The 18953-nt window shown below is 42.7% G+C and overlaps 1 protein-coding gene across 12 annotated transcripts in view; it reads right to left on the bottom strand.

The window, feature by feature from the left end:
• LOC129014675 (E3 ubiquitin-protein ligase HERC2-like) overlaps positions 1 to 18953 on the bottom strand; it is a 46311-nt gene that overhangs the window by 19203 nt on the left and 8155 nt on the right. For 3 of the 12 annotated variants that reach the window (XM_063653210.1, XM_063653205.1, XM_063653199.1), the window contains exons 4-8: positions 7068 to 7280; positions 3768 to 4006; positions 2665 to 3363; positions 1254 to 1363; positions 576 to 713 (exon numbers count right to left, since the gene is read on the bottom strand). The exons of 2 other annotated variants lie outside the window; for them this stretch is intronic. In XM_063653210.1, the coding sequence (XP_063509280.1) occupies positions 576 to 713; positions 1254 to 1363; positions 2665 to 2800 (384 nt within the window). In that variant the 5' untranslated portion in view covers positions 2801 to 3363; positions 3768 to 4006; positions 7068 to 7280. Of the gene's footprint in view, positions 1 to 575; positions 714 to 1253; positions 1364 to 2649; positions 3364 to 3767; positions 4007 to 7067; positions 7281 to 18953 lie in introns of those variants that run through there. 7 more of the 12 variants (XM_063653200.1, XM_063653201.1, XM_063653202.1 and 4 more) reach the window with 7 other exon arrangements.

The raw sequence follows: 18953 nt of genomic DNA, 5'->3' as shown, positions 1-18953 counted from the left end.
GCATAATTCTAATTCTTCTAAAGGCAGAAGAGCCCTATTATCATTAAAGACTGCAAATAATAGAAAAACCAAAGCATGATATTGGAATGCCTAAGACTTTCCCAAAAAACCGGCAAAATCCAACTTGTACTTGACCTGTAAAGACCAGCAGTCCTGGAGGTTTAGGCCCAGGGCCCCACACGCCTGCTCCTCCCCCAGCTCGGTGTCCACACCTGTTAAGGGGGGAGCTGGTACTAAACAGAGTGACAGCTCAGGTGACACGCCCTGCACAGAGCCCAGTACATAGGAAGGGCCAACAAAGCAGGCCATTATTTTCATTGTTCTTTTCTGGTATTGATTTAAAAGTGCATGTTTCAAGCTTGGTTCTGTGCTGACAAGGAAGTCAGTGTTCACTGATCCGAGTCTTCTCCACAAACAAGTGGCCTCCCACACCTGTCTCATCTGACTCAATGCTGTTACTACCAAACACACACACACCAGAGAAAAATACTGCCGTGGACACGCACGCCAGTCTTGCTTAAAAAATAACTAGACTCGAGTGTCACCTACACACAAAGTTCCATCATGACACCCACGTGCATGTCGCCCTCGGAGTGGGGCGTATCCTTCCTGCAAATGATGCTCTGGAACCTTTGCAGCAAGGGCAAAAGCGGGGCACTGGTGCCCTGGGCGGAACGCTCATTGTCAGTCTCCTGTGCCTCGCTGTCCCACAGCTGAAGCAACATCAGGATGGCAAACAACATTTGGCCAAAGGAGAAAAGATATTTATTCCTAGTAAAAACAGATTAACTTTTTTTTTCATGGTGGAGCAAAAATAAAAGCAAACAGCTAGATAGAAGTGAAGCAATACTTGGGATATGAAAGGAAACGAAAGTAAAGCCATGGTAATTAAATCACTGAATTGACACCAAGATTTCAGCACACGACATCACCTTTTGCTGATAGGAAAGACCAGTTAAGAAGCTCAAAGAGCATGTTTACATGAAAGATCTAGGATCTTAAATTCATGGAATAAAAATAATTAAATGAGGAAAACTGAAAAAAAAAAAAAATTCCCAGTCTAGAAAACTAAGCATAAAAAAAGGAAGTGAAGAAAAGGAAAAGAGAGAGCGAGCTCTGGGACATGGTTCTCTGGTTACAGAGCACCACATCTGCTGCAGTCACACACGATTCAGTGAAACAAACACAATGCAACAGGTATTTGGACACAGAGCCGCTTCCCCAAAGTGTTCCCAGTCTGTGGCAGCCCTCACCTCAGCGTGCCTGTCTGCACAGCCAGCTCCAGCAGGATGGCCAGGGCCAAGTGCTGGTCCTGCAGGGGGACGCTTCTGGCCCTTTGGTGCCTGGTGTTCCGTGAACATCCCTGAAATGAAAACAGTGGATGCAGGAACAAAGCGACCTCCAGAAAGACAGCATGCTTACAATCACACTAACACGTTTACTACACGCTCCCTCCCAAGGAAGGATATATTTTTAATATTTAGAATCAAGTTTATGAGACTTGCTACTCAAATTTTTCAGAGATTTTTAAAGTGTAAAATTAGCTTACAGAAATATATTTTATTTAAATTATTCATTCAGACACTATATTACAGTAGATGACATACTCCAAGTTTGTGAAACATAAAATAATTTATCTCATTATCAAAAACATGAGTAGAAGAATATCTAGCTATCTTTTCCAGTTTCAATGACTTGTAAGACTATAACAGTATCAACATTCTCCTACGGAATTAGAGAACCAATCTCCAAAACCACCTGATAATCTGAAGGCAAAATGTCTACACTAATTTTTATCTCTGATCAATGAAATATTTTTAACTTTTCTATGTTACTCAATAATAAATTTTTTAAAATTCTATCCCAAGACTGCGGAGAAAGGATCCTATGGCATCAATATTACAGCTGAATTTTTGAAATCAACTCCATGCCTATGTTCAGGGCCTCCAGCGTTAAAAATTTGTGGTGATGCCTTCACCAGCAGGCTCAGGAAGTGGACTCAGAGCCAGGGATGCAAACGCCAAAGGCCTCCTGCCGGATGGAAGAAGGCACAGTGCTGACCTCTGCAAGGGGAGTGAGGAGTGGCCTCACTTTTCCTCTGCATCTGTCCTCCCTGTTGAATTTTATATTTTCTTTAAATTTAAAAACCTTAACAAAAATGCATAGCACCTAAGACCAGAATTCATGTTTTTCTTACACACAAATGATTCCTATTCAAAATTTTTTACGCTAAAAAGACCAGCTAAAGGACTAAACTATTTGATCTTGAGTAGTTGTTTACTCCCACGTTATCTATAAGACTTCAAACCAAGCGCCACTCTGCACTCAGGACAGCAGCTCCTAATCACAGACAGACACACAATGTAAGTGCTCAACCCTCCACGAATGACTGATGGCCAAATCTCTAAGCATCCTCCCTCGTCCATCTCATTTAGTATCACAGCTTCCTGGGTCTAGTCAGAGTATCATATATCAAATCTCCTGAAAAGCTGAGAACCCAGACCCAGAATCACAGCACTGAGAGCCCGCTGAAAACAGAGGTGAGAAACCAACCTACTAGGCTTCTTAGCTCTAAAGCGAGGGTGGTAAGAACCAGCCTCAAGCAGGCCAGCTGTCTGCGTGCAGAAGGCAAGAAAGGAAAGAACTCACCCCATCACAACGGACCTGAGGAAGCTGGTCGCTCTCTCCACCACCTCCAGCCACAGAGAGGACCCGGTGCTCTCATCGAAGAGCGAGGCCTCGGGAAGTGCTCGCAGGGCGTCCAGGGACTCCTACAACAGCTCACTGCAGAGGTCCGCATTCTCGCCTGGGCACACACGTGTCAGAGGAGCCCGCCCACTCCCCTCACTCTCCTGCTGGGCTTCCCACCCCTCAGCGAGAGATGATGCCACTGTCACCTTTCCAATCCCTCACTCAACAGGCCAAAATCTAGCACAGCTGTTCCAGTCAATTCTGTATTTCACGGCTGTCACATGAGCAATACAGTAACTTCTTATTCTTCTAGAATTAAGTCTGTACTCAGGTGTTCCATGGTAGTGGCTGACGTGGGGGTGAGGGTGCATGCACTCTCTTTTTTTTTCTTTAAAGCACAGACATGAAAAGTGAAACAGCCTCTGCAGCCTCTCATCTCACAAGCAAGGAAACCGAGGCACAGAGAACACAAGGGATCAGCCGAAGGGCACATGGTGGCTGAACCGAGCTCAAAACCCAGACTGTTGATGGATTAGGGAAGCAGAACAACGCATCACACCAGGGACCATACCTGATCGCCAAGCCCTGCACAGGAAGGCGAAGGCGAAAGACAGTGCCGCTCGGGATCCCACTCTGGCGAGCCCCCCCACACCTTTGCTCACAGGCCGGGAACTGCAGACGACACACACGGAACATACAACCAGTCAGCAGCAGAGGGTGCAGATACTACATAAAATCAATACTATGAAAGGGTGTGTACCAAAATCTGACCAATGGTTTTCTTCAAGTGACAGGATCACAAGTGGATTTTTAGTTTCGTTGTTTAACAACTTTGATCAAATGTCTTTTGTAAAGGAAAAGTTTTCTCTTTAAGCATCAAAGAAATGTATAAGGAATTTTAAATGTCTTGGGAAAATGCTCATGAAATGACCTCCCAAAGTGAGATTCTAGTGGGAGGAAGCAGACGATAAACAGATAAATACATAAACAGAGGGAGAATAAACCCCACATGGGAGACCAGGCCGGAGAGGAGCTGGAAGAAGAGCAGCAGAGACGCACAGGCTAGCCTGGCTCACCCCAGCTCCGGCGTCCTCCACTCGGGGTCTGCTCCTGGCCGCGGGTGAAGCCCTGTGTGCTTGAGCCACCCCGTGGGGAGTCGCCCTCTTCTGAGGATGGTGCTCATCACCGTCCTGTGTGTTTTTAAGCTTTTCGCTACTTGCGTATGTTAATTTCACAAGTCAGTTTCATTCCGCATGTAGTAAAAGGTTATGCAAATGGTACACCACAAAAACCATCCTGTACAAGAGAGAAAAGGCTAGAATACAAAAAGGCATAATCTCAACTCAATTATGCATAGAAAATAATTTTATTTTATACTTTATAGTATATCATATTTCTAATATATGTATATTACAGTATTGCTACTATATATTCTCCAAATTTACTAAAATTTGCTTTCATGATCAGGGGATACGCTATAAAAACAGGTGATATGGAGTTCAAGACCAGCCTGGCCAACAGGACGAAACCCTGTCTCCACTAAAAATACAAAAGGTAGCCAGGTGTGGTGGTGACATGCCTGTAATCCCAGCTACTCGGAGGCTGAGGCAGGCAAATCGCTTGAACCTGGGAGGCGGAGGCTGCAGTGAGCCAAGATCGCACCACTGCACTCCAGCCTGGGAGGCAGAGCAAGACTCCATCTCAAAAAAACAAAACAAAACAAAACAAAACAAAAAACAACAAACAGGGATGTTATAGAAGGATCTCCCCAAGATACCATGTGTAATAAAAATGGCAAAGAAGAACATGGCTGGCCGGGGCAACGGTACACGCTTATCCACAAGTGCCTGAATAATGCACCGGGAGCTCAGAGAGGAAACACAAGAACCTCTGAGAAGGGCACTGGGTACCTGGAAGATGGAAATCTTTGCTCCCGAATCCTAAATGAGAAATATGAACATGACAAGACACAGACATGTAACAGGACACACAGTCCTTACAAGAGAGGCACATGGGCCAAGTGTGGTCAGAGGAGGTGGGTGAGTCACTTTAGGTCAAGAGTTTGAGACCAGCTTGGCCAGCATGGCAAAACCCCGGCTCTACAAAAAATACAAAAATTAGCCAGGCATCGTGGCACACGCCTGCAGTCCCAGCTACTTGGGAGGCTGAGGTGGGAGAATCACTTGAGCCCAGGAGGTCAAGGCTGCAGGGAGCCATGATAGCCCCACTGCCCTGGGCAACAGTGAGACCCCCATGTCAAAACAAACAAACAAACAAAATCATCTCTAGATTAACACCTAATACAAGGTAAATGCTCTGTAATTAGTTGTTATATTGTATTGTTATTTGTATTTCTTAATTGTTGTGTTGTTTTTTATTGCTTTTCTTCCAATATTTTCGATCCACAGTTGGTTGAATCTGTGGATGTGAAACCCAGATACAGAGAGCCAACTGTAATGTGATTTCAACTATATTTAAACATAAGGAAACAAAAAAGGAAAACAAACACAAAAATTAAAACGTAAGAAAACAAGGAAACAAGCTGCAAGTATCGCTCGTGTCTCTGGCGAGCAAGATGATCAGGGTTTTGCTTTGTTTCTTCCTGCCTCCTGTACTTTCTATGTGCTCTCCAGGGAGTCAAAGTCACTATCACAGTCAAATAAAGCCAACACTCCTAACTACACAAAATATAGTTTCATCTGGCAATCTTGTAGTTCAGCCTTCTGAAGACAAAAGTCTGATAGACAGCTTCATTTTGGAAAAGTACAATTTTACATAAGCTTTAAACATTCTAGTGGCTGTCAGCAAATATAGGAAATCTGTAATATATTATCAGGCATCAACAAATTAAAACTCATATGCCCAAAAGCATCCCCACTTTTTTTTTTCTTTTTGAGACAGGGTTTCATTCTTGTTGCCCAGGCTGGAGTCCAACGGCACGATCTCCGCTCACTGCAACCTCCACCTCCCCAGTTCAAGCAATTCTCCTACCTCAGCCTCCCGAGTAGCTGGGATTACAGGCATGTGCCACCATGCCCTGGCTAATTTTTTTATTTTTAGCAGAGACAGGGTTTCTCCATATTGGTCAGATCTCAAACTCCCGACCTCAGGTGATCCGCCCGCCTCAGCCTCCCAAAGTGCTGGGATTACAGGCGTGAGCCACCGCGCCCGGCCTAAAAGCATCTCTTGTAATAAAAGAATAAGAAAATCACATTAGGAAGGAAAAACATGAAGCATCTAAACTAGATGGGCACTGAACATTACAATCTATCTCCTTACCCAGCAGCAAAACAAAATAAAACGTACACAATGTTCAGAATTCATTTTCAAATTTATACTTGAGCTGATCTAAAGCTTTGGCTGGCTTCCACAGTTACTGACAGAAAAAGGTCTTTAAAATAATGACACAGAGCCAGGCGCAGTGTCTCATGCCTGTAATCCCAGTACTCTGAGTGGTTGAAGCAGGAAGATTGCTTGAGGCCAGGAGCAAGACCCCATCTCCATGCGCGCGCGCGCGCACACACACACACACACACACACACACACACACACACACACACACACACACACACACACACACACACACACACACACACACACACACACACACACACACACACACACACACACACACACACACTATTTTTATTTAGCCAGGCATGGTTGCATGTGCCTGTAGTCCCAGCTACTCAGGTGGCTGAAGCAGGAGGATCACTAGAGACCCAGAGTTCAAGGTTAGAATGAGCTATGATTACACCATTGCACCCCAGCCTGGGTGACAGTGCAAGACGTTGCCTCTCAAAAAAAAAAAAAAAAAAAAAAGAAACAAAAAATTTTAATTGAATAAATAATGACAGAGATTACATAGTATGGTCTGTTACTACATGAGCAAATTGGCAAATTCATTCTCCAGATTACATAAAACATACAAAAAGGGAAAGCAAGAATAAATTTCAGAAGGTGAAGACAGACACTATATTGAAAATCTTAATTAAACTTTCTGAAACAAAACAGTCTGAATTTTATATTTAACTGGCATTAGGATTCTTTTTTTTTTTTTTTTGAGACGGAGTCTCACTCTGTCGCCCAGGCTGGAGTGTGGTGACACGACCTCAGCTCACTGCAAGCTCCGCCTCCTGGGTTCATGCCATTCTCCTGCCTCAGCCTCCCAAGTAGCTGGGACTACAGGCGCCCGCCACCACGCCTGGCTAATTTTTTTTGTATTTTTAGTAGAGACAGGGTTTCACCGTGTTAACCAGGATGGTCTCGGTCTCCTGACCTCGTGATCCACCCGCCTCGGCCTCGCAAAGTGCTGGGATTACAGGCGTGAGCCACCACGCCCGGCCCATTAGGATTCTTTCTTTGCGTTATATTACCTTTTTCTGTCCACAAGAGGCAGAGAAATGCCACTGCTTTTCCACTTAACTTTGACATTCTCCTGAAAAATGGTTCAAGGCAATGAAACAGTGCTCCAAGATTACCAGCCTCTGCTTGAGTCACGGGGCTGAGAGTGGTGGTGGCTGACTGAATGGCCAGGGCCTGCTGCTCTTTAACCAGCACAGAAAGACACCCCTTCAGTTCATTCACATCTAGAAAACAAGACAAGATAACATCTCACCTGTGGACAATGTGGCCACAGTTTGTTGTAATGTTGAGAAAATGGATGGTGACAACAGGTAGTACTCAAAGGCATGATATGTGGCAACAACGGTTTTAACCACTTTACACATACGAATTCAGGCAACCCTCACAACCAGCACTGTCAAGCAGTGTTGTAAATCCATTTTATGGATGAAGAAACTGAGGCACCAAGTGGTTAAGCAACTTCTCCGAGGCCACACAGAGGAGTAAAGCACATGACAGAGACTCTGAACCACCATGGCATACTGCCTCTCTGAAAACATCATATAAAAGTTGGCCGGGACAGTGGCTCACGCCTGTAATCGCAACACTTTGGGAGGCCAAGGCGGGTGGATCACTTCAGGTCAGGAGTTCAAGACCAGCCTGGCCAACATGGCGAAACCCCTTCTCTGCTAAAAAAAAATACAAAAATTAGCTGGGTGTGGTGGTGCGCGCCTAGAATTCTAGCTACTCAGGACGCTGAGGCACAAGAATCGCTTGAACCCAGGAGGCGGAAGGTTGCAGCGAGCTGAGCTTGTGCTGCTGCACTCTAGCCTGGGTGACGGAATGAGACTCTGTCTCCCCCCAAAAAAAAAAAAGTTACTAACACAGAACTCTGAAGTCAATATCAATCAATATTTTTCAGCAGCACATCTCCTAAACAGAGAAAAACACTAGCCATTACTTTTATGTTGAAAAACCAAATTCAAAATAAAAACGATGTCTTGATAAAATTACCCAGTACGCATGACTCATGAAACACATTTATGGACATATTTTAGAGGAAGATAAAGTAACCAGTTAGAATACACATTCCAACTAGTAAGTGATATTTCATTATATTATTCTCTTTACTTCTATGTATCTTCAAAAATTTCCATACTAAGAAGTGTTTTGTAAGTAGCTAGAAGGCAATCACATGAGTGAAAATAATTCAAAGGATTCTGGTCTTTCGATTAAGCATGCGTCTACCTCAGAGTACAGATCATTATAGGGGAACTGTAAGTTACCTCCCACCAATCCCCTATAACACCACAGTTCCCAGTGGCAGGGCGAGAGCTGGGCTCTTCTGGGCCTGCCTCTCTGCTGCTTACTAGCCTGGAGGCCAGCAGTCACCAGCCTCGCAGCCCTGGATCCTGACAGGTAATAGCAACACCCCTACTGGCTGCCTCCCCTTGGGCAGAAGACATCAGTTTTCCGGCTACCCATTCCCTGGATATGCTCTCCACGGGACGGGAGGGGCTTAGAAGGCAGGAGAGGGACACATCTCACCACTCCCTGGAAAGGCACAGGGTGACGCACACTGTGCCCAGCACCAGCAGTAGGATGTGAGAGCTGAAGCTTTGCAGCTAAGAGCTAATAGTTATTTAAAATGACATGAAGAATACTGAATTGCACACTGGGCTCAAGATGGAGAAGTGAAAGACTGACAGGTAAAGCAGTGCCCCTGCCCTTCTCAGGGCATCGCCACCGAGCCACCCTTCAGGCAAGGAGGCTGGCCCAGCACTTCAAGGGCTAAGCCCTTCCTGAAGAGTCACTGCATTTTCCGCCTTTAAATAATACATCTCCCTTCTGCTTGGCTGCGGAGCCCAGAAACAACCCCAAAGCTCCAAGAAAGCAGCTCGGCCCTTGAGCACCCACGTGCCCTTCTCCCTGACACCCTCCTGCTTATTCCATTGCAATCCTGACTGCCCAGTCCATCATTCATGTACATTCTAAAACAGTGGGTGAGAAAATACACAAACCATGGACACCACTGGGGAGTCAGAACTCCTACCCCTGCCTCACAGTAACCAGGGGCCTCTAGGCAAAGTGGGAAGCCTGGACTTCGTCTCCAGCTGCCAGCGATGAGGTGAAGCACGCCCTATCCCGGCCAGAGCAGGGTCACAGAAAGATTTAACCACTTACACAGAAGATTTAAGTAAGACCTAGAGTCGCCTAACAACATGTTCCATTGAGAAAGTCACTCATGATACCAAGAACCAGGAAGATCTAAAACCAAATTTTAAACAACAATTATAGAAATACCACAATGAAAGATGTGGGAATAATGTGGCCAATAATTAAAAGCAGTCATGATAAAAAGGCTTCAACAAGCAATTACAAACACATGTGAAATAAATGAAAAAATAGAAAGCCTAAGACAAGAAAAGGAAGACAAAAAAAAAAAAAAGAAACCAAATAGGAAGTTTAGAACTGAAAAACACAATAACCAAAATAAAAAGCTCAGTGAATGGACACAGCAGTAGAGTGGAGGAAAAAGGGCAAAGAATCAGTGATGTAAAAGATAGAAGTTACCCAATGTGAATAACACAGAAGAAATACACGCCCCTAAGGTGGGGCATGGTGGCTCATAGCTGTAATCCCAGCACTTAGGGAGGCCAAGGCAGGTGGATCACAAGGTCAGGAGTTTGAGACCCGCCTTGTCAACATGGTGAAACCCCATCTCTACTAAAAATACAAAAATTAGCTGGCCATGGTGGCGGGCACCTGTAATCCCAGCTACTCAAGAGGCTGAGACAGGAGAATTGTTTGAACTCGGGAGGCGGCGGTTACAGTGAACCGAGATGGTGCCATTGCACTCCAGCCTGGAAAACAGGGAGAGATTCCATCTCAAAAAAAAAAAAAAAAGAAAAGAAAGAAGTATATGTCCCCACGGAAAAGAAAAACAAACAAAAAACAAAACAGTCTCAGGGACCTATGGGACTATAACAACTCCAGTCACTGAACTCACAAAGGGACAGGAGAAACAAGGTGGGGTTGACCGGGAGGCGGAGCTTGCAGTGAGCCGAGACTACACCACTGTACTCCAGCCTGGGAGACACAGCAAGACTCTGTCTCAAAAAAAAAAAAAAATAAATAAATAAAAAAAGAAGTTGGGGTTGAAAGTGTACTCTAAGAAGTGATGGCTTAAAATTTCCCAAATTTGGCAAGAGACATAAACCTACAGATCTAAGGTAAGCAAACCGTAAACAGGATGAATCCGAAGAAATCCAAACTAAGACATATCATAACCAAACTCCAAAAAACAAAAGACAAAGGAAACATTTCAAAGGCCACTAAAGAAAAACAGTACGTCAACTATCATGGATTAACAGGTCAAATGACAGCAAATTTCTCATCAGAAACCATGGAGGCCAGCTGAAAGTACAAAATATTTTTCAAATGATGAAAAGAACCATTAACCCAGAATTCTTATATCCACCAAAAATGTCCTTCGGGAATGAAAAGGAAAGCAAAACATTCTCAGAGGAAGTAAAACAGAATTTGTCACCAGAAGACCCACACCAAGAGAAAGGCTAATGGAAGTTCTCTAAGCAGAATGGCAACCATCAAAGAAGAAAACCCTGGAACTTCCGGAAGGAGGAGATGACAAGCACACCAATGCATAAATACAACAGACTTTTCCCTCACCTCTTGATTTTGCTAAATTATGTCTGAAGGTTCAACCAAAAATTATAACATTGTCATATGTGGTTATAAATGTAAGCAAATGAAATATTTAAGGCAAGTATATTACGAACAGGAGAACAGAAAGGAACGTCAGGGGAGGTAGTTTCTATATCCCTGAAACTAGTAAATGACAACACCAGGTACAATCTAATAAGTGTTCATACATACACAGGCTGAGTGTCCCTTACAAAATGCTCAGGAGCACAAGTGCTCCGCATTTCAGATTTTTATCAGATTTAGGAATATTTGCATATAAATAATGAGATATTTTGGGGATAGGACCCAAGTCGAAATACATTCATTTATGTTTTATATATACCTTATACAGAGAGCCTGAAGGTGATTTTATATAGTATTCTTAATAATTTTGTGCATGAAACAAAATTCATGCTAAGTACCTATGAATGGAATTTTCTACTTGGGGGCATCATGCTGGGGTGCCCAAAAGTTTTGAATTTTGGGGCATTTCTGATTTTGGATTTTGGGTTTAGAGATGCTCAATCTATATGTAATATAGTACCTAGAAAAGCCACTAAAAAAGCTATACGAAAAGATACACTCTAAAACACTACAGAAAAATCAAAATAAAATGCTAAAAATGGTCAAGTAAACCACAGACAGCCAGGAAGAATCAAACCAAAAAAATGAAAAACAAAAGAAATAGAAAATACAAAATAAAATGGCAGTGTTAAGCCTCAATTTAACAATAATGACATTAAATTAAATGTAAAGTCTGAATACATTAAAAGACACTGGGAGAATAGGCTAGAGAACATGATCCAACTACATGTTGTCCATAAGAAAGTGACTTCAAATAGGCAAACTGAAAACAGAAGCACAGAAAAAGAAAGATCATGCAAACATTACTGAAAGGACAGCAGAAGTTGGCTACATTAATACCAAATAAAGTAAGCTTCACAGCAAAGATAATTACCAAGAGGGCTGGGCACAGTGGCTCACGCCTGTAATCCTAGCACTTTGGGAGGCCAAGGTGGGTGGATCACCTGAGCTCAAGAGTTTGAGACCAGCCTGGCCAACATGACAAAACCCCATCTCTACTAAAATACAAAAATTAGCTGGGCGTGATGGCGGGCCCCTATAATCACAGCTACTCAGGAGGCTGAGGCAGGAGAATCACTTGAACCTGGTGGGTTTGGAGGTTGATGAGCTGAGATCGCGCCACTTCAGTCCTGCCTAGGCAAAAGGACCGAAACTCTGTCTCAAGAAAAAAACAAAAAAAAAGAAAAAGATAATTACCAGGAACAGACGGCAACATTACAAAATTAGAACTTGGTCAATACACCATTAAGACGCAGCAATTTGAAACAAAAAACAATGAACAGAACTGAAAGGAGAAAAAGACATTTATACTTTTATAGTTGGAGACCTCAAAATCTCTCTCTACAGCTAATAAAATTAGGAGACAGAAAGGCTGCCAGGATATAGAACTCAACATCACCATCAATCAACTAGATCCAATCAAAATTTATAGAACACTCCAGCCAATAACAGCAGAATACATAATCTGTTCAAGTATCCACAAATACTAAGTTAGAACATATTCTGAGGCATAAAACAAACCTAACAAATTTTTTGAAATTACAATCACACAGCATATGTTCCCTCAAACAATGGAGACAAATTAGAAGTCAACAAGAGAACAATTACAGGAAAATTGCCTAACTCTCAGAAACTAAACTTTAAAACTTCTAAATAACCCATGGATCTAAGAGGAAGTCTCAAGGGAAATTTTAAAATATATTCTGAACTGAGAGAAAATGCAAGTACTATACATCAAAATGAATGGGAAAGAGCTACAGTGGGTGATGAGAGAGAAATTTACAGCACTAAATGAATGGTACGTTAGAAACTTGGAAACAAATCAATAATATAAGTGCCCACCTCGACAACCTAAAAGAAAAAAAATAGCAAAATAAACCCAAAAGTAAACAGAAACGAAGAAATAATTAAGGTAAGAGTAGAAACAAAGTGAAAACAAAAAAACAATAAACAGTAAAGCAAAAAGCTGCTTCTTTGAAAAGATCAATAAAACTGACACACCTCTCTCAGCAATACTGACCAAAAAAAAAAAAAAAAAAAAAAAAACAGACATAAATTACCAACATTAGTGATGTCACAGACTCTAAAGATATCAAAAAAGATAATTAATTAGGAATTACTAGGAACAACTCTACACACATAAATTTGACAACTTGGGCAAAATGGACTTATTCCTCAAATAATACAAATTACTACAACTCACCAAATATAAAATAGATCATCTGAATAGCCCTAACTACTATTAAGAAAACTGAATTCATAATTCTAAGAATCCCGAGAAAAAAGAAATTACCAGACCCAAATGAATTCACTGGATAATTCCATCAAACATTAAAAAAGAATTAACACAGACTCAAAACAATCTCTTCTGGAAACTAGAAAAGGAAAAACCTCCCAATTCATTTTAAGAAGCTAATATTAGCATGATATCGAACCTAAAGACAGTACAAACTACAGGACAATATATACATAGACACAAAAATATTCAGTGAATTATTAGCAAGTAGAATTAAACAAAATATAAAAAGAATTACACATCATCGCCAAGTAGTTTCACTGCAGGAATGCAAAGCTGGTTCAACAGTCAAAAATCAATGTAACCCACCCTATTAATAGGCTAAAGAACAGAAATTGCATGATTACAAATCAATTGATTTAGAAAAAGCAAATGACAGGCTGGGCACAGTGGCTCACGCCTGTAATCCCAGCACTCTGCAAGGCCGAGGCGGGCAAATCACAAGGTCAGGAGATCGAGACCTTCCTGGCTAATACAGTGAAACCCCGTCTCTACTAAAAATACAAAAAATTAGCAGGGCGTGGTGGCGGACACCTGTAATCCCAGCTACAGGAGGCTGAGGCAGGAGAATGGCGTGAACCTGGGAGGCAGAGCTGGCAATGAGTCAAGATCACGCCACTGGACTCCAGCCTGGGCCACAGAGCGAGACTCCGTCTCAAAAAAAAAAAACAAAAGAAAAAGCAAATGACAAAACTCAATACTCATGCATAAAAATTCTCAAAAAACAGTAACAAATGGGAACTTCATCACTTTGATAAGCAGCATTTACAAAACCTTAAGCTAAAACCTATGCTAACAACAATGTCAGAGAGGGTCCTCCTAGACCTACTTTACACAGCAGAAAGAATTATTAGGAATGATTTAGATAGTCACTAAGAGTTTACTCTCCTAAGAGATTACAACACCCAATGGCCAGCAAGCCCTTTTCATTAGACAAAAAGAAAAGCTGTGATTTGTCAACACTCTCAGAAGGTTCACTGTGAAATGTGCACTTCTGAACTCCTGCTGAGGGCCTACACGCTGCAGTGTTGAGAAGCAAGTGTCCAGAGGTCTCCTTGGAAACACTGCAAAAAAAATGTGAGGGACTGATGGATGAATAGAGGGACGAAAAGGTGGAGAGAGCAGTGATAAAGCAAGTGGGATGATGCCAGCGGCACAGTCTTAGGTGGTGAATATGTGGGTGCGCACTGTAAAATTCTTTCAACTTTTCCGTATTTTTTTTTCATAATAAAATATTGGAAAAAATAAACCTGTGAAAAAGGAAGTTTTAGTCAAACGTATCTAAGCAAAAGAAAAAGCAAGTTTTAAATTCCTATGGCTCAAATTAATGTGTTTTTCTTTTTAGGTTGAGATGCAAAAGCAAAAAAGAAAAAAAGGAATGAAAGGAATAGGAGCTATTCTAAAAGCGACAAATTCCACCTGCAGTTTGACTAAAGATGACGTGGCTGAAGAACATGCTTTGAATCCAAGCCCCTTCAAGGCTGCCAGGTAGAGAGTCGGTTCTGCGAAAGCTCCATACCTGTGAGCAAGCAGGGCTTCCAAGTAAACCCTCTTCATTAAAGCTGCCCTGAGTCAACAAGCTGGGCTTTAATCTGAGCAAGAAAGGTATACTTCGTGGCTAGTTACCCACCCATAACTGTAGGTACTTTGATAGCTAGGTGAGGGGAAAGAAGGAGAAAGGCAAAACAACAGATTTTAAAAATCACAACAAATGTTTATCAAACAGTATGCGCCAGGCACTGACTTAGAAGCTTCAAGTGCATTATTTCATGTCATTTGCACAGCAACTCTCTGATAAGTATTCACTTATTTTATATATATTATATAATTTTAATTATTTACATTATATTATACTTATTCCTTTTTTTTTTTTTTTTTTTTTTTTGAGACAGAGTCTCACTCTGTCACCCAGGCTGGAGTGCAGTGGTGTGATCTCGGCTCACTACAAGCTCTGCCTCCTGGGTTCACGCCATTCTCCTGCCTCAACCTCCCGAGTAGCTGGGACTACAGGTGCCTGCCACCACGCCCAGCTAATTTTTTTGTATTTTTAGTAGAGATGGGGTTTCACCGTGTTAGCTAGGATGGTCTCAATCTCCTGACCTCGTGACCCACCCGCCTCGCCCTCCCAAAGTGCTGAGATTACAGGCGTGAGCCACCGCACCCGGCCACTTACTCCTATTTTATACATGAGAGGCCCAAGGTGAGACAAAGTGATTTGTGTAGAGTCAGAGATAAAGCCAAAATTGATAACCAGACAGACTGAAAAACTTCTCTGCCAGCAGATCTAGAAATGATAAATGAAGATCTTCAAACTGAAGGAAAATGATACCAGAGGGCAACTGGGATATAAACAAAACCTTAAGGGCCCAAAATGATAAACATGTAGGTTAACATAAATACTTTTTTTTTGGCCGGTCGTGGTGGCTTTTGGGAGGCCAAGGCAGGTGGACCACCTGAGGTCAGGAGTTCGAAACCAGCCCGACAAACATGACGAAACCCTGTCTCTACTCAAAAATACAGAATTAGCCAGGCCGTGGTGTTCACTTGGACATATGACACAGCAACACAACCAACCAAGAACAGGTCAGAAGCAGGAAGCTGTGGTCAGAGCATTGCCCCGCAGCTCAGGCAGCGTTAATACCATTTGCAAGTGGAGAGTGACAAGTTAAAGATGTACCTGAAAATGCCAGAGATGATAGATTTAAACCCAAGTGGTCTAAAGATTCCAAATAAAAAACAGAGGTTGTCAGGGTGAATAAAGAAGCAAGACCTAATTATATGATACCTAAAAGAAATCCACTTTACATATACACAAAGGTTGAAAGTGAAAAAAGCTAAACCAGGCAAACACACTATGCAAACACCAAATCAGAAGAAAAGAGGGTAGTCAGACCAAGGTTACTTCACAACAAAGAATATCACCGGAGATAAAGGGGGTCAAATTTATGAAAATGACATAAAAATCCTAAAAGTGCATGCACCTGGCTGGGCATGGTGGCTCACGCCTGTAATCCCAGCACTTTGGGAGGCCGAGGCGTGCAGATCATGAGGTCAGTAGATTGAGACCATCCTGGCTAACACGGCGAAACCCCGTCTCCATTAAAAATACAAAAAGATTAGCCGGGCGTGGTGGCGGGCACCGGTAGTCCCAGCTACTCGGGAGGCTGAGGCAGGAGAATGCCGTGAACCTGTGAGGCTGAGGTTGCAGTGAGCTGAGATCGCGCCACTGCACTCCAGCCTGTGGGACACACAACACTCCGTCTCCAAAAAAAAAAAAAGAAAAAAACTGCATGCACCTTATAACATAGTTTTCAAATACATGAAGCAAAAACTGCAGAGCTGAAAGAAAATAATCCATAATTAGCATGAGAGATTTCAATTCTCCTCAGAAGAGGAACTAAGCAGTGAAATTGCTCTTCATGCCTCCCCAGCACAATGGAGATACTCCAGGGAAATAAAGGCCAGTCACTGGGGCTCATCTCCCCAGAACGCTGAGATGCTGAGACTGGCTTCTCTGTAAATAAATGACTAGTATTTGCTAGGAAAAAAGTCCTTATCTATGAAATGTTTTTAGCAAGATGTGGTTAGTTGAGGATTGTGTTTGGTAAACATACCTAAAATCCACAGACTTATGGGACATGGCTCCCTGGAAAAGGTTCCCTAAGGTGTATAAACCATCTGACTACAAAATGGGAACACTGCACATCCTTAATGCTCCTTGTTCAGTGAGATGATGACACACCTCAGTGAGAAGACGACACGCCTCAGTGAGAGGGCAACACGCCTCAGTGAGGGGACAACACACCTCAGTGAGGGGACGACACGCCTCAGTGAGGGGACGACACGCCTCAGTGAGGGGACGACACACCTCAGTGAGGGGGCGGCACGCCTCAGTGAGGGGACGACACACCTGAGGGGACGACATGCCTCAGTGAGGGGACGACACACCTGAGGGGACGACACGCCTCAGTGAGGGGACGACAGACCTGAGAGGACGACATGCCTCAGTGAGGGGACGGCACGCCTCAGTGAGAGGTCTCATCTCTCAGGCGGGGTTCAAAGAGGACGGACTTGGGGGAGTTGCACAGCTTGTCCCACATCTCTCCCCACTTTGCCTGAGCACACAAGTGAGGATATTACTTGTATCTTTAAAGTTACTAAGTAATCAGGAACGGGTAAGATCTCTGAGATTCACGTCAAACTAATGTGGTAATCCAACCTTGTGTGTTAGTTCAACTCCTCTTCTAACAGTGAATAGAACAAGTAGGCAGAAAATTATTTCAAGTCAAGGATACCTGAACACTATCAACTTGATCTCATTAAGCTTTACGGGGCAGCAAAATACACATTTTTCTTTTTTTTTGAGACATAGTCTCACTTTGTCACCCAGAATAAAATGCAGTGGCACAATCGAGATTACAGGCGCCCACCACCAGACCCAGTTAATTTTTGTATTTTTCGTAGAGACAGTGTTTCACCATGTTGGCCAGGCTGGTCTCGAACTCCTGACCTCAAGTAATCCACCCACCTTGGCCTCCCAAAGTGCTGGGATTACAGGCATGAGTCACCGTACCCGGCCACATTCTTATTACGTGTGCATGAAACATTCCACAGAACAGATCATATTCTGGGGCTTAAGACAAGCCTCAACATTGAAATCACAGAATATTTTCTCTGACTACAACTAATTTAGAAATTGTTAACAAGAGATATTTGAAAATCCCCAAACATTTAGAAATGAAATAACACATTTCCAAATAATAAGTGGGTAAAAGAAGAAATTAAAAGGGAAATTAGAAAATATTTTCAACTGAATGAAGATGAAAATAAATAAACATTTCCAAATTTGTGAAATGTGGCTAAACAACGCTTAGAGATAAATTTATGTTATAGTTTTGAACACCTGTTAGAAAAGACAAAAAATCTAAAGTCAATGATCTAAGCCTTTACCTTAAAAAACTAGAAGAGGGACGGGTGTGGTGACTCACACCTGTAATCCTAGCACTTTGGGAGGCCAAGGCGGGCAGATCATGAGGTCGCGAGATCGAGACCATGCTGGCTAACATGGTGAAACCCCGCCTCTACTAAAAATACAAAAAATTAGCCGGGCGTGGTGACGGGCGCCTGTAGTCCCAGCAACTCGGGAGGTTGAGGAAGGAGAATGGTGTGAATCCGGGAGGCGGAGCTTGCAGTGAGCTGAGATGGTGCCAATGCACTCCAGCCTGGGAGTCAGAGCGAGACTCTGTGTCTCAAAAAAAAAAACTAGAAGAGACAGAAGAGCAAATGGAACCCAAAGCAGCAGAAAAAAGGAAATAATAAAGAGTAAACAGAAATCAATGAAAAACAAAACAAACAAAATCAATAAAACCAACAACTGGCTCTTTGAAAAAACTCAATTAAACTGATAACTTCTACTAAAACTGACCAAAATGGAAAGAGAGAAAATACAAGGCACATTTCAGCAAACTTCTGGATAACAGGTAGTATATGCTGGTACTTACTACACACAAGATAACTGCATAGGCACTTTGCCTAGCCTACTGTACTGAGCCCATAATAGCCTACAAGGTAGGTACTATTATTAACCCCACATACGGACTTTTTCTAAGAGACAGGGTCTCACCCTGTCACCCAGGTTGGGTGTAGTGGCACAATCACAGTTCACTGCAGCTTCAAACTGCTGGCCTCAAGCAATTCTCTCACCTCAGCATCCCAAAGTGCTGGGATTACAGGCGTGAGCTACCATGCCTGGCATCACAAATTATTTTTATATATGTACATTTACACAGGTATGTCCATTCAAGGAAAAGAAAGTCTGAATATCCACACTGAA

Source organism: Pongo pygmaeus, chromosome 16 (genome assembly GCF_028885625.2).
Source record: "Pongo pygmaeus isolate AG05252 chromosome 16, NHGRI_mPonPyg2-v2.0_pri, whole genome shotgun sequence".
Lineage (NCBI taxonomy): Eukaryota > Metazoa > Chordata > Mammalia > Primates > Hominidae > Pongo > Pongo pygmaeus.
Note: the sequence above shows the minus strand (reverse complement) of the source record. Positions and strands in the feature narration are given on the sequence as shown.